The sequence below is a fragment of the Bufo bufo genome, chromosome 8, assembly GCF_905171765.1.
Source record: "Bufo bufo chromosome 8, aBufBuf1.1, whole genome shotgun sequence".
In the NCBI taxonomy this organism is placed as follows: domain Eukaryota; kingdom Metazoa; phylum Chordata; class Amphibia; order Anura; family Bufonidae; genus Bufo; species Bufo bufo.
The window spans coordinates 92,775,979-92,796,829 of NC_053396.1; the positions used below are offsets into that span (position 1 = coordinate 92,775,979).

General features: G+C 43.4%; 1 protein-coding gene across 5 annotated transcripts in view; it reads left to right on the forward strand.

The window, feature by feature from the left end:
* The window catches only part of DLG3 (discs large MAGUK scaffold protein 3), a 533,344-nt gene that overhangs the window by 492,997 nt on the left and 19,496 nt on the right, over positions 1 to 20,851 (forward strand). For all 5 annotated transcript variants that reach the window (XM_040442126.1, XM_040442127.1, XM_040442130.1 and 2 more), the window contains 5 exons: positions 7,107 to 7,148; positions 7,237 to 7,287; positions 13,513 to 13,614; positions 14,123 to 14,295; positions 19,653 to 19,762. In XM_040442126.1, coding sequence (XP_040298060.1) covers positions 7,107 to 7,148; positions 7,237 to 7,287; positions 13,513 to 13,614; positions 14,123 to 14,295; positions 19,653 to 19,762 — 478 coding nt within the window. The remainder of the gene's footprint in view (positions 1 to 7,106; positions 7,149 to 7,236; positions 7,288 to 13,512; positions 13,615 to 14,122; positions 14,296 to 19,652; positions 19,763 to 20,851) is intronic.

The window sequence follows — 20,851 nt, forward strand, 5'->3', positions numbered from 1 at the left end:
AAAACTTCGTTTTATAAAGAATCGGCCGCATGAAAGTAAGTAAGACTATTATATTCTCCTATATCGCGCTATGAGGAATCTAACTATCCAAAAAAAAAAGAGTTTTGTGGGGTGACAGAAACCCTTTAATAAAGCCCCTGTACTGGCCGTGGAACACTGACTTTATGTGGAGGTGTCGGCCTCTAGATAATTTCGGTGCATCCAGTGCCACTTCGAAATGTAAACCAACTTCCTAGCTGTCTTACATTTTAGACCATTTTCTACACCTAAACTAGGTGTATAAAATGATGAGACAGGGCTACAGGCACGTCCCCTTCCACGCCCGTGCCTTGCCAACTTTTTTTAGTCCTGGCATGAGCGGGGAAAAGTTGCAGTTGGCGGCGCAACTAATATAGGTGTATTCAGGTTAATACATGATTTGTAGTGGATCATATACTTTGCAGTTATGCAGTTTACCTGGGAATCTACTTCCCACTATTGTAATTCTGCATACAGTGGTATGTGTTTGTGCGCAGTATACCGTGCTGAAATGAACATTACTAGCGTATGTACCTCACGTTCCCTGGATGTACATCTATCTATATAAATATTTTCTAAAGCCATTCTTTCCTAGAAATACTTATTGTTGTCTTTGGACCAATTAGATAGGTAAAGGAAACATGTATTGTGTATGTTGGCTGAACCTGCTGTTATTGTCAGTTTCTGCCAACAGCTTAACCCTTTCAGGACCCTGCCATATTTCACCTTAAGGACCAGGCCGTTTTTTGGAAATTGTGTGAGACGTTTCACTTTATGTGGTAATCACTTTGAAACGCTTTTATATATCAAGCCATTTTGAGATTATTTTCTCGTAAATTTTCTCGTAAATTTCAGTCAATATTATTATTTTTTTTTTATCTATCCCAAATTTACCTAAAAACTTAAGAAATTCACAACTTTCCAAATCTCAATTTCTCTGCTTTTAAAACAGATAGTGATTCCTCATGTAATAGTTATTACTTTACATTCCCTATATGTCTACTTCATGTTTGGATCATTTTGTCAATGCCATTATATTTTTTTAGGGACGTTAGAAGGCTTAGAAGTTTAGAAGCAAATCTTGAAATTTTTCAGAATTTTCAAAACCCACTTTAAGGACCAGTTCAGGTCTGAAGCCACTTTGTGGGGCTTGCATAAAAGAAACCACCCATAAATGGCCCCATTTTAGAAACCACATCCCTCAAGGTATTCAAAACAGATTTTGTAAACTTTGTTAACCCTTTTTAGGTGTTCCACAAAAATTAAAGAAAAATGGAGATTAAATTAAAAAATTTCCCTTTTTAGGCAGATTTTCCATTTTGATTCATTATTATTATTTTTTTATTATTATATATTTTTCAGTAACAAAGGAAGGGTTAACAGCCAAAAAAAAAGGCAGTATTTATTGCCCTGATTCTGTAGTTTACAGAAATACCCCATTTGTGATTGTGAACTGCTGTACAGGCACATGGCAGGGCGTAGAAGGAAAGGAGTGCGCCATATGGTTTTTGGAGGGCAGATTTCACTGGGACAATTTTAAGTTGCCATATCACATTTGAAGACCCCCTGATGCACCCCTAGAGTAGAAACCTCAAAAAAGTGATCCCATTTTGGAAACTACAGGATAATGTGGCAGTTTTGTTGGTACTGTTTTAGGTTACATATGATTTTTAGTTGCTCTGTATTACAATTTTTGTGAGGCAAGGTAACAAAAATCAGTTTTTTACAATGTTCATCTGACAAGTTAGATCATGTGCTATTTTTATAGAGCAGGTTGTTAGACACGACAATACCAAATATGACAACTTTTTTTGTTTTTCAGTTTTACATAATGGCTTTTTTGACATGGTTTTTATTTTTTTATTTTTTTTTTACGGTGTTAACAGGTGATTTCATGTGATCTTTTTATACAGCAGGTTGTTACGGACGTGGCGATACCTAATATGTATACTTTTTTTTTATTTAAGTTTTACACAATAAAAGCATTTTTTTTAAACAAAAAAAAAATCATGTTTTAGTGTCTCCATATTCTGAGAGCCATAGTTTTATTTTTTGGGTGATTGTCTTAGGTAGGGTCTCATTTTTTGCGGGATGAGATGACTGTTTGGTACTATATTGGGATGTGTATGACTTTTTGATCGCTTGGTATTACACTTTTTGTGATGTAATGTGACAAAAAATTGTGGTTTTAGCACAGATTTTATTTTTTCTACGACGTTCAGGTGAGGGGGTGGATAATGTGATATTTTTATAGAGCCGGTCGTTACGGATACCAATACCCAATATGTCTGTTTGCCTTTGTAATGCATTACAATACATCCTGTATTGTAATGCATTGACTGTCAGCTTGTATACTAACAGCCTACCTGTAAGACCCAGCCTAAAGGGCTGGATCTCATAGGCTTCTGTGGAAGGCATGCCCCGATGCCTTCTCTGCCATCGGGTACCCGTCACTGCAGCGCAGAGACCCAATGGAGATGCCGAGGGCACCCGTACCCTCCGCAAACCCTCTGCATGCCGCGGTCAGCTTTGACCGCGGTGTAAAAGGGGTTAATATGCTGGCATCAGTGTTTTCACCGATGCTAGCGTAAGCAGCAGGGGCCTAGCTGTCAGTGACTGCCGGGTCCGTGCCGCTGATCGGGCGGGCACAGCTCCTCCACCCGCCCGATCATCCCGCCGTACACGTACAGCACTGGTCCTTAAAGGGGTTGTCCGGGTTCAGAGCTGAACCCGGACATACCCTTTTTTTCACCCAGGCAGCCCCCCTGAGGCTAGCATCGGAGCATCTCATGCTCCGATGCGCTCCCTTGCCCTGCGCTAAATCGTGCAGGGCACGGGCTCTTTTTTTTGTTTTCAATAACACACTGCAGTGTGTTCGGTGACGTCACCGGCTCTGATGGGCGGGTTTTAGCTCTGCCCTAGCCGTTTTAACCCGGACAACCCCTTTAAGTCACGTCCACCAGTGCCGTACATGTACGGTGGAGGTCCTCTACGGGTTTGTGTATGGGGAGCTTCCAACTCTCACTGACAATGTCGGGAGAGAGAAGGATTGAACGAAATGAATATTTTTGCCTGATCCTTTTGTCCCCATAGGATAAGGATGGCCAACCTGCAGCTCTCCGGGTGTTGTAAAACTACAATTCCCACCATGCCCTGCTGTAGGCTGATAGCCATAGGCAGTCTGAGCATGCTGGAGAGCCGCAGGTTGGCCATCCCTGCTCTAGTCGATAAGTGCATTTTCCTCCACCCGCTTCCCTTCCCCTGGTAAATACACATGTTTTGGGGGTGCCCTTGTGCATAGTCTGTTGGGTTTTACATCTCCCCTGCATTTCAGTCTGCCTCTCATCTTCCTGCATGTGCAGTCTAAAAGATAAACGGTTTGTTGCCCATAGAAACCAATCACAGCTCATCATTCATTTTACTACAGTAAACCTCCCAACGGTCCTGGAACAGCTGAGGTATGTCCCGATTTCAACGGTTTCTGCATCCTGAGAAGCGGATATGGTTAAATGCAATAGTAAAGGTCCCTGCGTCACCATTCACGGCCTGTGCTCTCCCCAGCCTCAAGTGCGATGCGGTGGCACATCATGCTTGCTGGGCTGTGTAGGAGGGGTGCAGATTGGCCTCTATGCTCCTTCTACACAATGTGTCACTAAGGAGTGCAGGATGTTCTCCAGTCATTGGGGAAAGGACCCCAGGTGGAGTATTCATTTATTTTAATAGTACAGGGGAGTACTTATGGGGGCAATATGGGTGTGCCACTACTATTGTCTCTTAGCCTTTTCAAATGTTAAGAGGTAAGATACTGCACTGCGTAGAATTCTGTAGACCCATGTTCATTCAACCTGTGGCTCTCCCCTGTTACAAATGTCCAACTCTCATCATACCTCAACAGACTCCAGCCATTAGGGCATAATAGGAATTGTAGTTCTGCAACAGTTGGAGAGCCACAGGTTGGTAAACATTGTAAGGTCCAGTTCACACACCTCAAAGCCATCTCCCAAAAACTCCTCAAAACAGCCTCCCATTCATTTCAATGGGAAGTATCAGTATTTTTTTCATGTGGGGGAAAAAAGAAGCAGCATGCCCGATCTTGGGCTGGAATCCATGTTGAATCTCCATTGAAATGAATGGGAAGCATCAAACAACCCCCATCAAAAACTGCACGTAAAAACGTGCACAGATCTGTGCTGAATTTTGTACGCAGATTTTTAAAATCCATCGTATGAATGTACCCGAAGTAGTGATGTGTTAAAATAAATCTGTGCTGTGATTGGTTGCTTTGGGATGACAGGCAGTGCCTCCACAGTAATGCATCAAAAAACTATTACTTTATTAGAACCCTTGACTTGACAACTCCCCCAGTATTTGAAGTTGGATCATGAAGAGTATAGGGGCCAAGTTTAGGTGAGATTCATCAGTGCATGTAGGAGCCCATGAAGAACAAACAAAATCTGATAGGGCAGACCAAGTTGATTTTAAAACTTTCCTGCGTTTTCAATAATTTGAAAATTTCCAACAATATCCTTCTATGTATTTACGTGTGGCAATGATGGGATATGCTGCACAGTATAATAATGTCTCGTGTAATATAATGCATTTTAAAAGTCATTCTACTGTTCATGCAGGTTAACGCCCGCCAGACACTGTTTCCTTTGTCTCTTTATGTGATAGTTTGGTATGGCACAATAGGTGCTGCTCACGCTCTGATTTGATGACCAGTTCCTTTAGTACCTCCAGTTATCCTGTGATCTGTGGAAGGATGGGAGATCTGTTTGCTTAGGCAACTGTACAGCCCTAGAAGCCTCTCCTGCAAATCTCCTTACTAGCTGCATGGGCATGCATGTAGTAATGAGCATTATTAAACTATCCCCAACATAAGTGAATGGAGGCTGCTGATAGACAGAACCATCCATCAGTGGCCATGTTCCCAGCACGCGGGTCAGGAGACCTATGTGTAAACATGAACTAGTCCTCTCAGACATCCGTGCTGATAGTTTAATAACTCTTATTACTAGCTGTGTACATGTGTAGCTAGTAATAGAAACTAGCCAACCTCTTTGACCCCATCCCGCATTATCATGCATATGTACGATGTGGTAAGGGTGACTTTCTTACCTCCCAACTTACATGTACGTGATGGGGATTACATGGGTACAGCTTCTGTGCTCATTTGATTACTCACTGAAGCATGGCTGTTACTCCAGCACCAGAAGGCTGAGAGAAATCTGCTACTGGCTGTTTAACCTCTAGACACTTCAATCAGTGGCGATAGTGTGGCGGACAAAGGAAAGGAAGGGGGGCTCACCTTGTCCTGTCCCTGCCTCTCCAAGATCTCTAGGCCTAACAAAGTTCCCCAGGACTGTCTAAGCATGTTTTACTTTTAGTTGTGCCTGTTATTACAGCTCAGTACATTCCAGTGAATGGCACTGAGCTGTGCCTAGTGAACTATGAAGGGCCTTCTCAAACAGCTGATCAGCAAGGGGTGCGGAGGGTTGACCCCCCCCCCCCCCCCCCAATGATCTCATGAAGATAAGCCATACATTTATAGTCCTAGGTGACCCCATTAATGCTTTCTAATGATGACATGGGACAGGAGTAGGGGCCATTTGGTTTATTGTGGCACACATTGTGTTCTGTGCAAGCATTCTGCTTTCATGGTGATGGGCACATGTCTCTGAGTACTGTGCCAGTATCTGCAAGTTTATTATGGAGGTGTATTGTGTTGTGGATTACCACTTGTCAGAGAATATGGTTTTGTTACCATTTTGTGCTGATGTTTGGTAGCTATACCCTTTTATGGACTCTTGTTATCTCTAGTATGTGCTGCCTGCGGTATTTTTTCTATATATGCTGATCAGAAGAGCTGCCTTTTGATATATTGAGATGTGAGATATTACACAGGTGCCATATACATGGATTAGAATGCTATATTTATGCCATGTATAAGATGATTAATACACACCTTTCTGTAACCATATAGATGTATTATTGCTCCAAACTTTTTATTTAATTCATTTTCTAAAAGGAGCCAGTGGGTTTTTGACGTTCCTGATCTTTTCTTTCACCTCTCCTTTGTTGTACTCCTTTTTTTTTTTTTTCAGTAATCTGTGGCACTTTCTAATGCGGATATATTAATGGGGTCAGTTGCATCTTCCTCCTTTTGGACAAGTTTCCTTTTACTTTTCCATATTTGTCACCTAAGGAGAAGGCGACGTGTAATACTTTTTTCTTTTGGGTAGCTTTTCCTAACGCTGTCTCTAGCTGGCTGTCTCTCACTGTCTCTGTCTTTCTCTTCTTTCTTGTCTGTAATATCAGGACTTCCCTGGCTTAAGTGACGATTATTATGGATCAAAGAGTCTGAGTAAGTTCCTCAGTGTGAGAAAGCTGCTGTTAGTTGGGTTGTCTGCTTTGGGGCATGTCCTGTTAGGTCTGGGAAGGGGGCACAGGATACTTTGTGGTATGTATTATGCATAAAAGGATCTGTTGCAGCATAGATGAGTGCTTCGAGGTAGACAGGTATGTAGATATCCACTCTGTTCCCCTGCCATTTATTGTACGGGACAGTTACCACCTCACTAGTCTCATGTTTAAAAGTGGTTTTGTATTTGGAATAAAAAGTCAATCTCTTGCACTATTTGTGCTATTACGTACTTATTTTGCCCAGCATTTTTTATGGAATCTGCGGCGAAGGCTTCAACATAGATGTGAACAAAGCTTTAGCTTGAACATTAGGAAATTGTTCTGAACTGGATTTCATCAGTTTGTGCCAATTGGTGATGTGGTGTCCGTAATGTTTAAAAGGCTTAAACCATTAAAGAAAGTAACATTTATAGTTAACATTAAGCTTCATAAGCTCTGCATGCTATCCCAGATTGAATATGTAATTTGGACAGCTTCCACCACCAATAATTGTTAGATGCACTAGCATAGATGGTGTAGATATCTAGGTAGAGCTGCTTTGTAGAGCTTGGTGTTCTTAGTGCGTTTTCTGTTACCCAGCCCTTCCCTGTATTGTCTGTTTATTGCTTTCCTTGTGACTTGTTTGGTTCTCTATCTCTTATTAACAGTTTTCTTTTACTTTACAGAAGCTGTGACATCAAATACCAGTGACAGCGAGAGCAGCTCCAGTAAGTCACTGTAAATCATATGCATGGTAGTTTTTTGTCACTTTCATCCATTTTTTCCCTAATGAGAATGGTTTACTTTGCTCTACAGAGGGACAAGAAGACACTATTCTTTCATATGAGCCAGTGACTAGACAAGAAAGTAAGTAAATGTGCTTTACGGCGGCTTTTTTTTATTATATATATATATATATATATATATATATCTCTCAACATGTTCCATACTGCTGTTCCCAATAAGGCAAATAATCACTTTTTTAATCTTTGAGCTTCATAATGAAACAAAATGGGCAAATGAAAACCATTCTGATAGGACATTGAGTGCTATAAGTAAAGAATGTCTCCCCCTAATTGCTACCCATTCTGAAAGAAGAATGTAATACCTCAAACGCATACAGTCAGAGCACTGGAGCGGTCAGTAGAGTGTTAAAGGCTGATTCTCCTAGGCAGCACTCATCAGTGTTGCTAAGGGGGCGCTTTAGAGGCAGCTTTTTTCATAAAACTACAGGATATCCTAATAAAGTATACTACAAAAGTTATTGGTGACAGCCCCTTACATTTTTTTTTGTTCAAATGACAGTTACACTTTAATGTTATTTATGAGTCACTGAAAACATTAGAAAAAAACGAAGACACAGTAACAGAATTGCTGTTTCCTATTTATCTTATCTGCCAAATACAGAATAAATGGCAGTCAAAAAATGTTACCAATGAAGACTACTAATCATCCTGCAAAAAACAATCCCTTACACAGTTACTCAGTGTAGACAATTAAAATATTATGGGTTTTGGACTGTGGTGACACTAAGCAAATTATTTTGTAAAAGAACGTGTTTTTTCCGTACACCTCCCCAACGGCACTAACAACGTGGAGAACAAAGATTTAAAAGCCTCCTCCCCTTTACCTTCTCCAGTTGTTTCCTGTCCCTCGGGACGAAGTGGAGAACTAGCAGGGGTTCCCTCCTGCTGAAGGCTATCGCTCAGCCTTTGGTAGGTATTCCCTGATCTTCAGGAGGTCTGAAGCAGAGTAGCGGGATCTGGGACGAGATACCGCTCCCTCCGCTTGGTTTGGCATAAGCCCTGCGCTGCAGGCAGCCCCGGGCTATTGTGCTCCTGTGGAGCTTTACTAGAAGACTTGCTGGCGGCACGGGGGTCTCAGAGGGCCGAAGTCCCGCGAGAGGTGTTCACAACTGGGAGAGAGTGTGCTGGCATGGCGTGCGGCCGTGTACCACGTGACCTGGAAGTTAGCTTAAAAAATGCCGACATGGAATCGGGATGGCGTGCGCAGTACGATCGCATCCTGCACCTTGAGAAAAGCATGTCGCTGCCTCCTGAAAATTCTTCCGACATTCCTAAGGCCCTCAGCCCGGTAAGCCTCCTGTGGGGAGAAATTTTTATATTTATACACTTGGGATGTTGCTTTTTTCTGGTGGAGGTTCCCCACATTAAATCATTACTCCATAGTAAGGGGTCATTTTTACATTTGAAGGGCAGAGATGCCGGGAAAAGTGGGGAATCTACATTAAGGAAGACGTGCACTATCTGCAAAAGACAGCAGGTCACAGTAAAAAAAAAAACACTGTCAAAAGTGTATAGAAAAAATCATGTCAGAAGAGGCCCCTTCTCTAATGGATAGCCTGAAAACTCTGTATAAAGAAGAGGTCAGCTCGGCCATTGAATCTAAGATGGCCGCTATACCACAAAAACCCTCTACATCCAGATCAAATCCGGAATCTCATATGGATTTGGATTTAGATTTTGATGAAGAAAATTATTCTTCAGATTCTGATTCCACCTCTAATGAAGATGAAGCGGGCAGACCCCTATGTTCCATCGAGGAGACAGATTCGCTCCTAAAAGCCATTAGAGCCACCATGAACCTGGAAGAATCAAATGAAGCCCAAAGAATTCAAGATCAAATGTTTAAAGGGCTAGGAGATAGGAAGAAAACGAGTATTCCCAGTCCATGATGACCTCAAAAAGCTCATCTCTGATGAATGGAGAGACCCAGAAAATAGATCAGGAACTTCTGAAGTATTTAAAAGGAAGTATCCCTTTAAGGAGGTCGACTCGGATCACTATGGCAAAACCCCGAGAGTGGATGCTCCCATAGCCAGGATATCCAAAAAGTCATCCTTCCCTTTTGAGGACATAGGATTATTAAGAGATGCAATGGATAAAAAGTGACTCTGTTCTTAAGAGATCTTGGGACACAAATACCTTGTTGTTGAGACCTAGTATAGCAGCCACATACATACAGCCCAGTTGAAGGAACATTTGGTTTCAGGCACCCCTAGAGAAGATCTAATCTTCCCTGCTGGTATTGAAACAAGCCTCAAAATTTTTGGTTGACGTTTCCACGGACCTAGTCAAGTTGTCCACTAGATCTGCGGCTCTTTCAAATACCAACAGAAGGTCTGTCTGGTTAAGATCCTGGTCGGTAGATACCACTTCCAAGAGCAGACTTTATGGTATCCCTTGTGAAGGAGACAGACTCTTTGGTTCTGTATTGGATGACATTTTGGAAAAAGCTTCCGACCGAAAAAAGGATTCCCTTCTGAAACCAAGTTCTTTCAGCAGCAACGTTCCTTTTGTAGTCAGAAAAGGGGCAGGATGGATCAAAGGAAATGAGATAGTTCAGGCTCTTGGCAGTCCTCTAGAGGTAGGGGGTTCCTCTTTAACCAAGATAAATCCTCAAAGCAGTCCAGTTTATGAAACAGAAATCCTGTGGGGGGAAGGTTAAAAGGGTTCATCACAGCCTGGGAAGAAATCAGATTCCCCGGTGTTCCTGGAGAAAAAATGAATGGCTCCTTCCGAGCTATTATCACTCTGAGACATCTCAACAAATTCATCTAATACAAGAAGTTCAAGATTATGGCAGTAAAATTGACCAACTTGCTGACCCAGGATTGCTACATGGTAACCCTAGATCTGTCAGATGCATACTATCATGTGCCCATTTACCCCAATCGCCAAAAGTCTCTTCGTTCGCAATCTTTTTGGAAAACCAACTTGTCCATCTGCAGTTCCAGGTTTTACCCTTCGCTCTCTCGTTAGCCCCGAGGATTTTTACCAAGTTAGTGGCATAAATCTCAAGCGTCTTTCATCAAAAAGAGATATATTTATTCTGTACCTGGACGATTTTCTCATCTCGGTGTCATCCGAGGTTCTACTACGAGAACACCTACAGGTAGTGCTGAGCACCCTCCAGTCGCTGGGCTGGAAGCTAGATGTAGACCTCGAGCAGGAGAAAAATCTTTCTGGGAATTCAGTTGGGCTCCCATCAGATGACGTCCTTCATTCCGCAACAAAAGGATGATAGCAAGAATCTCATCATTTCATCTGCTCAGGAAGGTATACTTTTGAAAAATCATGGAAATTCTAGGGTTGATGACTTCGACGATACCAGCAGTCAAATGGGCTCAATTCCACGGAAGGATTCTTCAAAACTTCCTCCTGAGGTCCTGGAAACGAAGTGCTTTTTCACTAGACAAGACAGTGACTCTTCCCTCTCGAGTAAAGAACTCTCTATGGTAGTGGTTTAAACCCACAGAATCTGAACCAGTGGGTACCATGGCGGTCACCAGACCAAGTTATCATCACAACAGACGCAAGCGCTTCTGGTTGGGGAGCCCACTGCAACAATCAGCTACTACAGAGTCTGGGATCCAGATCTCCTCCCTCTATCCTCAAATTCAAGAGTTGCTAGCAGTGCTTCTGGCACTGAAAGCGCTTTCCCCAACCATCCACTCGCAAAATGTCAAAATCCTGTCAGACAACAGGACCACAGTAGCATATCTAAACATGCAAGGGGGCACAAAGAGCAAAAACCTCTGGCAGATTGCGTTCCACATCTTCTCCTGGGCAGAGATACACATAAGATCAATTTCTGCAGTCCATCTAAAAGGAGAAGAAAACATTAGCGCATTTTTTGAGCAGAGAAAAACTGAATCCAGGAGAGTGGAGTCGCAACAAGTCTATCTTTGTGGAAATTTGCAGGAGATGGGGTCCTCCAAGCCTAGATCTCTTTGCTTCCAAGAAAAACAAGCAGACAGATATATTTTATTCCCTCTCGTTCAAAGACAATCCAACAAGAGTGGATGCATTTTCGGGTCCCTGGCCAGTGGTACTTCTATATGCCTTCCCTCCAATCCAACTGATACCAAGGGTCCTGATGAAGGTAGCCGAAGAGGGCTTTCATGTGATTCTAATAGCCCCATATTGGCCAAAGAGATTGTGGTTTCCCCTGCTTCTAAATCTCTCAAAAGGGGATTTCTGCATCCTTCCTCAGATCCCAGACCTTCTCTTTCAGGGTCCGGCCCTGCACCCAACGATCAACCATTTGAATCTTACTGCCTAGAATTTGAACGGTCTATCAAATCAAAAATCTCTAAAGTTTTTTTTTTTAAAGGGTCTTGTAGATTGCATCCTACTATCATGTCTACGATCCCTCCTTGGAATCTCAACTTAGTCCTCTCAGCCCTTATGGATCCTCGTTTTGAACCTCTTGATGAAATCACTCTCAGGCTCTTATCCATAAAAAAAAACACTTTTCTAATAGCCATCACCTTGGCTAAAAGAATAGGGGAAATACAAGCATTGTCCTGTAGACCTCTTATCTCAATATTCTGGATGATAGGATAATACTGAAACATGAGCCCTCTTTCTTACCAAAGGCATTCTCAAAATTTCACTGCCAGCAAGAAATATAATTGCCCACCTTTTGCCCTAAGGCTAAATCGGCTGCCGAAAAGAAGTTTTACCACCTGGATGTCCAGGGATATGTCCTGGCTTATCTGGAGGCCACTAAAAATCTGAGGAAGTCTGATCGTCTTCTAGTCCAATACGCAGGATAAAAAGGACAATTTCTATGGTATAAAAAGGATAAGGGCTCTCTCTACCTTCATGTTTGAAAGTACATTCAACTAGAGCAATGTCAACTTCATGGGCAGAAAATGCCTCAGTATCATTGTTCCAGATCTGCCAGGCGGTGACTTGGTCCAGTCCAACTATAGACTCAATGTTTTGGCCAACAGGGGCTTGTCCTTCGGACGAAAAGTCTTGTCTGCAGCAGCCCCTCTAGTCTTGTTCTTTTTGTTAATCCTCCTGCTTAGTGCCGTTGGGGAGGTGTATGGAAAAGATGATAATTACTCTTACTGGTAATTGTATTTTCCGTATAGCCTCCACAACGACACTGGGATTTCCCACCCAAATTATCTTGTCTGTCTTTTCTCATTTAAATTTCGTTCATGTATTTGTTTGCTCCCAAATTTAAAATTTACTAGAGAAGGTAAAAGGGAGGAGGCTTTTTTAAATCTTTGTTCTCCGCATTGTTTCCTGTCCCTAGGAGGCGGGGTAACCTCCTGCTTAGTGCCGTTGTAGAGGCTATACGGAAAATCCAATTACCGGTAAGAGTAATTATCATCTTTTCCATACACCTCCCCAACGGCACTAAGCAGGAGGATTAACAAAAGAACAAGACTAGAGAGGGGCTGCTGCAGACAAGACTTTTCGTCCGAAGGACAAGCCCCTGTTGGCCAAAACATTGAGTCTATAGTTGGACTGGACCAAGTCACCGCCTGGCAGATCTGGAACAATGATACTGAGGCATATTATTATTAAGGATATTATCATCCTTATTGTGCTAGTAGTGTAAAATAATACATATGTACCCCAAAATGTTTCCTATAAAATTGTCCTGCAGCTGCACTGAAAAGAATGACTGGCGCACAAGGGAAAGAATGTTACTAGTCCTTATAGGATTGCTAAATTTTCCAAAACTTTGTCACAATCCCTTATCAAACGTTTTTATCGGCAGAGGTCTGAGTGCGGTGACACCACCCACGATTGCTAGATCAAGGAAATAGAAGTGCTCGTATATTGCATACTCCTTTCTGCAGAGCGCTGGCTCAATAGAAAGTCTGTGGGCTGGCCTTGATTCCATTATGTGTGGCGAGGAGAGAGCACTTCATTGTGATTGGTCTACGAAACATCAAAACTAATGATGAGGGTCTCTGCACTCAGAGCCCCACCAATAAAAAAAGACTTTTGATATGTTTTCTGACAAAAATAAGTTCTGCCACTGAGGAGTTAAAATGCACTTGTCACCTGACTTGTGCTCCAGCTACATTTATTTTAGACATCATTTTGAAATCTACAATAAAAATGACATATATTTAGAAAGGTTTTTACATTTTTAATGTGACTGTCATAGGTAGTTAAAATCTTTGCAGTTCTTGGTATTTGTACAGCGAAATACTATTCTTGGACAGCCTGCATACTGTGGAGAAAGGGTTTCCGACTGGTGGTCTTTTATTTAGATCTGTATTCTGGAAAATTTGCTAATGCGGTGTAATTTTGTTCCTAGTCCATTACGCCAGACCAGTCATTATATTGGGTCCACTGAAGGATAGAATTAATGATGACCTGATTTCTGAATTTCCTCACAAGTTTGGTTCTTGTGTCCCACGTAAGTGTGTGTCTGTTTAAAGCCACTATGATTTTGTTAAAGGGGTTCTGCACTTTGTTTAAACTGATGATCTATCCTCTGGATAGATCATCAGCTTCTGATCGGCGGGGGTCCGAAATCCTGAACCCCCGCCGATCAGCTGTTTGAGAAGTCAGGGGCGCTCAATCAGCGCCGCGGCCTTCTCACTGTTTAGCGCTGGCCGAGTGACGTCACGACTTGTATCAACTGGGCAGGGCTAAGTTCCATTCAAGGGAATGGAGCTTGGCCGCGCCCAGGCCACTGATACTAGTCATGACGTCACTGGGCCTGCGGTAAACAGTGAGAATGCCACGGCGCTGCTGGAGCGTCGCTGCCTTCTCAAACAGCTGATCGGCGGGGGTCCCGGATGTCGGACCCCCGACGATCTGATGCTGATCTATCCAGAGGATAGATCATCAGTTTAAACAAAGTGCAGAACCCTTTTAGGCAACTTCCTGACCTACTAATGCTTATCAATTACTCACTGCAGACACAACACGACCTCGAAGGGAGGCTGAAATTGATGGGCAAGACTATCATTTTGTTTCTTCTCGGGAGCAGATGGAAAAAGACATTCAGGACAACAAATTTATAGAAGCCGGACAGTTTAATGACAACCTTTATGGGACTAGTATTCAGTCTGTACGGGCAGTGGCTGAAAGGGTAAGTGTTGATTAATCTGTCATTTATCTTTTCCGTGAAGTTAACCCATTAAGGACACGGCCATAGTTCACCTTAAGGACCAGGCCATTTCTTGCAAATCTGACCAGTGTCACTTTATGTGTGAATAACTTTAAAACTCTTTTACTTATCCAGGCCATTCTAAGATTTTTTTCGTCACATATTTTACTTCATGACACTGGTAAAATGGAGTCAAAAAAATTCATTTTTATTTATAAAAAAAATACCACATTTTCAAAACCTTTTGAAAAATTTCCAAGTTTCAATTTCTCTACTTCTATAATACATAGTAATACCTCCAAAAATAGTTATTACTTTACATTCCCCATATGTCTACTTCATGTTTGATTCATTTTGGGAATGTCATTTTATTTTTTGGGGACGTTACAAGGCTTAGAAATTTAGAAGCAAATCTTGAAATTTTTCTGAAATTTTCAAAAACCCACTTTTTAAGGACCAGTTCAGGTCTGAAGTCACTTTGTGAGGCTTACATAATAGAAACCACCAAAAAATGACCCCATTCTAGAAACTACACCCCTCAAGGTATCAAAAACTGATTTTACAAACGTTGTTAACCCTTTAGGTGTTCCACAAGAGTTGATGGCAAATGGAGATAAAATTTCAGAATTTTTATTTTTTTTTATTAATATTTTTTTTGGGCAAATTTTCCATTTTAATAAATTTTTTCCAGTAACAAAGCAAGGGTTAACAGCCAAACAAAAGTCTATATTTATTGCCCTGATTCTGTAGTTTGCAGAAACACCCCATATGTGGCCCTAAACTACTGTACGGGCTCACAGTAGGGCGTAGAGGGAAAGGTGCGCCGTGTGGTTTTTGAAAGGCAGATTTTACTGGACTAGTTTATTTACACCATGTCCCATTTGAAGCCCCCCTGATGCATCCCTAGAGTAGAAACTCCATAAAAGTGACCCCATTTTGTAAACTACGGGATAAGGTGGCAGTTTTGTTGGGACTGTTTTTAGGGTACATATGATTTTTGGTTGCTTAAAGAGGACCTTTCACTTGTATAAACTATGTGAACTGAGTATGCTGCCATATAGAGCGGCGCCCGGGGATCTCACTCCACTTACTATTATCCCCGGGCGCCGCTCCGTTCTCCCGTTTATAGGCTCCGGTACCTTTGCTCCTTAAGTTATAGTAGGCGGGTCTTCCCTTGTTCTGTGGGCGTCTCCTTCTCCTAGGCTGCAGCGCTGGCCAATCGCAGCTCACAGCCTGGGAGAAAAAAACCTCCCAGGCTGTGAGCTGTGCGCTGCGATTGGCCAGCGCTGCAGCCTAGGAGAAGGAGACGCCCACAGAACAAGGGAAGACCCGCCTACTATAACATACAGAGCGAAGATACCGGAGCCTATAAACTGGAGAATGGAGCGGCGCCCGGGGATAATAGGTGCAGTGAGATCCCCGGGCGCCGCTCTACATGGCAGCATACTCAGTTCACATAGTTTATTCAAGTCCTCTTTAATATTACATTTTTGTGAGGCAATGTTACCAAAAATAGAAATTCTGAAATTTCATCTCCATTTGCCATAATCTGTTGATGAACACCTAAAGGGTTAATAAAGTTTGTAAAATCAGTTTTGAAATACCTTGAGGGGTGTAGTTTCTTAGATAGGGTCATTTTTTGGAGTTTCTACTCTACGGGTGCATTAGGGGGTCTTCAAATGGGATGTGGTGACCAAACAGCGTTTCTTTTCCTTCTGCACTTTTTTGCAGCCTAGGTGCGCAAAGGGGCCCAAATTCCAATGAGTACCTTTAGGATTTCACAGGGCATTTTTACGCATTTGAATTCCAAACTACTTCTCACACTTTAATATCAGAAAAACGAAAAATCTCAGCAGCAATCAAATACCACCAAAAGAAAGCTGTATTTGTAAGAAGAAAAGGAGGAAAAATTCATTTTGGGTGCCAAGTTGCATGACCGAGCAATAAACCGTTAAAGTTGTGAAGTGCCGATTTGTAAAAAAGGGCCTGGTCACTAGGGGGGTATAAACCTGTGGTCCTTAAGTGGTTAACAAGTGGGAGGCACATGTGCAAACTGTTGTAATTCCTACACCGTTCCCCTGATTTGGATGTAAATACCCTCAAATTAAAGATGACAGTCTGCAGTTAAAGCACATCTTGTTTGTTTCAAATCCATTGTGGTGGTGTATAGAGCCAAAAATGTTAGAATTGTGTCGATGTCCCAATATTTATGGACCTGACTATCTACTTTTTGTATTTTATTTTTCGTTTGTCAGTGGCTAAATGGAATTAAAATTGGGGAAGGGGAATATAAATTTAGTACTCCATGGAAGTGTGGTACTCCCTGAAGCAACAGTCAATGCAGAGGCCCGGATGATTGGGGCACGTGTCACACTGAGTGGTGGTGTCCTTCCGTATCCCCGTCCTGCGACACACTCTGCACTTTTTTTGGGACCGTCCCTTCTTTCCAGTATGGGGGACCACACCTGAAAAGTGTTGGCCAGGGACGATCCGGGCGCCTACAGTTCCCGAGGTACTCCGGCCTGCTCTTTCCCGGTCAGAAAAGATCAGGGCCTTGAGGACTGCCTCATAGAACTGAAGGAATGTCCCTGTGTTGCCAGCGCTCCGGGACAGCACAAAAGAGTGGTACAAGGCAACCTGTACCAAGTAGACTGCATTTTTTTTTTGTATCATGCCCGGGTTTCGTGCATGGCATTATATGGCTTGAGGACTTGATCAGACAGATTAACTCCTCCCATATACCGATTGTAGTCGACGTTACAATCGGGCTTGAGGACCGTTGCCGCGGTACCTCGCACAGGAACGGTGGTGATGCCGTTACCGTGAATTGTGGACAGTACAAGGACATCCCTCTTGTCCTTATATCTGACCAGCAACAGGTTTCCACTGGTAAGGGCACGGGTCTCATCCCTGGGGATAGGTACCTGGAGGGGGTGGGTAGGGAGGCCGCGTTGATTTTTCTGCACAGTCCTACAATCAGACGTGGATCTGGCGGCAAGGGACTGGAACAAGGGGATACTAGTATAAGTTATCCACGTACAGGTAGTAACCTTTATCTAGCAGTGGGTGCATAAGGTCCCACACAAGTTTCCTGCTAACACCCAGAGTGGGGGGGGGGGGACATTCTGGGGGACTTGCTGCATTATCTGCAGGCATTTCCAGATGGTCTCAAACCGGGTATGTGTCATGGCCGTACTGTAAAGTGGGCTCTGGTACAGTACGTCCCCACTCCAGTAATGCTTGACACTGTTTTTTTTGACTAGGCCCATGTGCAGCACGAGGCCCCAAAACGTCCTCATCTCGGCTGCACTGACCGGAGTCAAGCCACCGGCCCTAGCCAAAAAGGAACCCGGGTGTTGAGCAATGAACTGTTGGGCGAACACGTTCGTTTGCTCCACCATCAGATTCACAAAGTGGTGACTGAAAAAAAGACTAAAATAGTCCTATTCCGTGAAGCCCACTGTGGGAATCTGGATTCCTGCTTGGCCAACAAAATCAGGAATCGCAGGCTCAAAATGCTCTGGGGTACACCATGCAAGTTTACCGGTAGGGGTCTCTGGTGGGCCGGAAAACTAGTACGAGCCCCAGAGCTGCTCGTACTAGTCTATGCCACAGAGTCCCTGGCATGGCGGTCCCCTTGCTTCGCCTGGCGGGGGCTCATCATCGCTAGATGATGAGGAGGACGCAGATGACAAAAGGAAAGTGGGGTCATCCTCGTCCTCACTGGGACTCTGAGGCAAGCTGGGCGTATGCCTCCTCGGCTCAGAACATCCGGCGGGCCATAGGGGAGTGTGTGTGTGCATGTGTGGAAATCTTTATTTAGTGTGCGTGTGTGGGGGGGCATGGGTGTTCACATACTTATCCCTAAAACGAACAGAAAAAAAAAAAGGCCCCAAAATTTGAAAAAAATAAAATTCAAACTGGCTGATCAGTGGTCGGGTGTGCGATGTGCTAAGAGTGCAGGCCACAGTCGGCGTACACAGAAAAAAAATTAGGGTGATGTAACAGTTAACTCCATACCCCCCCCACACTAAACTTTCCCTTAATATCCATGCTTAGTCTAACCTTTCCCTAAATACCTTTTAGTGCCAGATGGCACTGTGGAGGGTCAGAAGGGGGTGCTGGGTCTGGAGATCGATGCAGCCTCCTCGCTCCTGGACACAGAGAAAGGAGGAGAGGAGAGGAGCGCTGCAATAATTTAAAACGCCCGCCCTGCAGTCAATCGGAAGCGATCCTGAGAGGTAATGTCACAATCGCCTCTCAGGATCCCAGGATGGTGATTGGTGGTGTATTATCACACCACCGATCACCATCCTGTTCCGGGCTATCTGGTCCCCAGAGACCCGAATAACCCGGAAACGCAGCAAACCGCAGGGCATTGCGATCGCAGCAATGCCCCCCCAATTTCCCCCCCCCCCCCCCCCCCCCCCCCCCCCCCCGCATTGTCCCAGAGTGCCTGCTCTGGCGGTGATCGGAAATACACAGGTACACCCTATGTCCTTAAGAGGTTAAAGGGGTTTTCCCACGAAAAATATTCTACAGTTTTCAAATCAGCCCCTGGATCTGATTTTAAACATTTCACATAGCCACTGAGTTATTCAATACAGTTTTTTTTCTCCCCTTTCTTTGATCCACTCACGGAGAAAGCCTCACATGCTCATCTTTCAACTACCTCCTGAGCTGGGATAGGGAGAGCTGAGACACGCCTCCTGAGCTGGGATAGGGAGAGCTGAGACACGCCTCCTGAGCTGGGATAGGGAGAGCTGAGACACGCCTCCTGAGCTGGGATAGGGAGAGCTGAGACACGCCTCCTGAGCTGGGATAGGGAGAGCTGAGACACGCCTCCTGAGCTGGGATAGGGAGAGCTGAGACACGCCTCCTGAGCTGGGATAGGGAGAGCTGAGACACGCCTCCTGAGCTGGGATAGGGAGAGCTGAGACACGCCTCCTGAGCTGGGATAGGGAGAGCTGAGACACGCCTCCTGAGCTGGGATAGGGAGAGCTGAGACACGCCTCCTGAGCTGGGATAGGGAGAGCTGAGACACGCCTCCTGAGCTGAGACACGCCTCCTGAGCTGGGATAGGGAGAGCTGAGACACGCGCCGTCCCCCCCCCCCCCCCCCCCCTTCCTTTAGCTGCAGCAGAAAAGACACTCCCCCTGAGCTGTCAGCTTGACTTAAATCTAGCAGAGCAATGAATGGGGAGATCTCTGGATCCATGTGAGGGACAGGGCTGGTTCTAGGTTTGTTAGAGATTGTCATTTACTATATGATGTCTGATTTTCACTTTTACATTAGTCATGGGATAACCCCTTTAAGCTGTAATGTACTGTCGTTCACAGGGAAAGCACTGCATTCTTGATGTATCTGGGAATGCTATCAAACGACTACAACAAGCACAACTCTTTCCCATTGCTATTTTTATCAAACCAAAATCGGTAGAAGCACTCATGTAAGTGACCACTTATTGCTTTCTCTCTCATCTCTCTCTAAAAGTAGACACCCAGCACCTTGTCAAAATGCCATTCAGCACTATAGACACATTCATGCAATTTTGTGTCAAGATGTAGTTTTTAATAAGTAGTGCATAAATGTTATTAGTGGGTAAAAGTGTGACAAGCAGAAAGCTGTATGTGCCACACCGTTTAAAGTTAACATTTTAGCATGTGTACAGTTCATACCACTTAGGTCTAAAGTTACATGTACACATCCTCCTAAAATAACCAAAAATGGAAAGATACAAATCTTGTTTTAAGCTGGAAATGTAACTTTTTTTTTTTTTTTTTTTTTTTTTTTTTTTTAAAGGAACAGCCTATAAAAGTAAATAAACCCCAAACCTGTCTGAGTGCAGTGATTAATTAAACACCGGTTACTCACAATTGCATTAATAAGGGCCCAACACCAATGATGGGGCCACATCAACCCCCCCCCCCCCCCCTCAAAAAGCCCACTCAACATGGAACAGAAACGCCTACACAAAGAAAGCGGAGTCTAGACAGGCCTTAAATTAATAATGGTTTTTATTAAGTATATGTTATTAAGTAATTATTTTTATTTTTTTTAAAGTGCAGTATACACCTGAGGGAAATATATTGATACAACTATCATATATAAGGGGATAGGATATAGGGAGTGATAAACATCCCTTATCCAAAAATGGATAAATAATCAGTATGTAGAAAATAAGTGTTAGTGCATCACAGTATATGTAGAAAATCCACAGAAAACACCCCTCATATAAAATGTTACCTTAGTCCATCACATACCCATTAATAGGGAAGTCGCCTCAGGAGAACCGCACACCCCGATGTCTTTCTTTCTTTCTTTCTTTCTCCCCCCGTTTAATAGGGTTGATCATGCTGACCAATGCTCTTTAATCCTCTGCTTTAAGTGATGTAATACATCTTTGAGCCAGAAGGGGTTAAACAGGCCTTGGAACATGGTTTAAGAATATAAACCAAAACAAGAATCTTTTTTAGAATAAAGACACATCAAATTGAGTAGCCTGCACTTTCTCTAGATCTGAATCCCCTTGAAAACC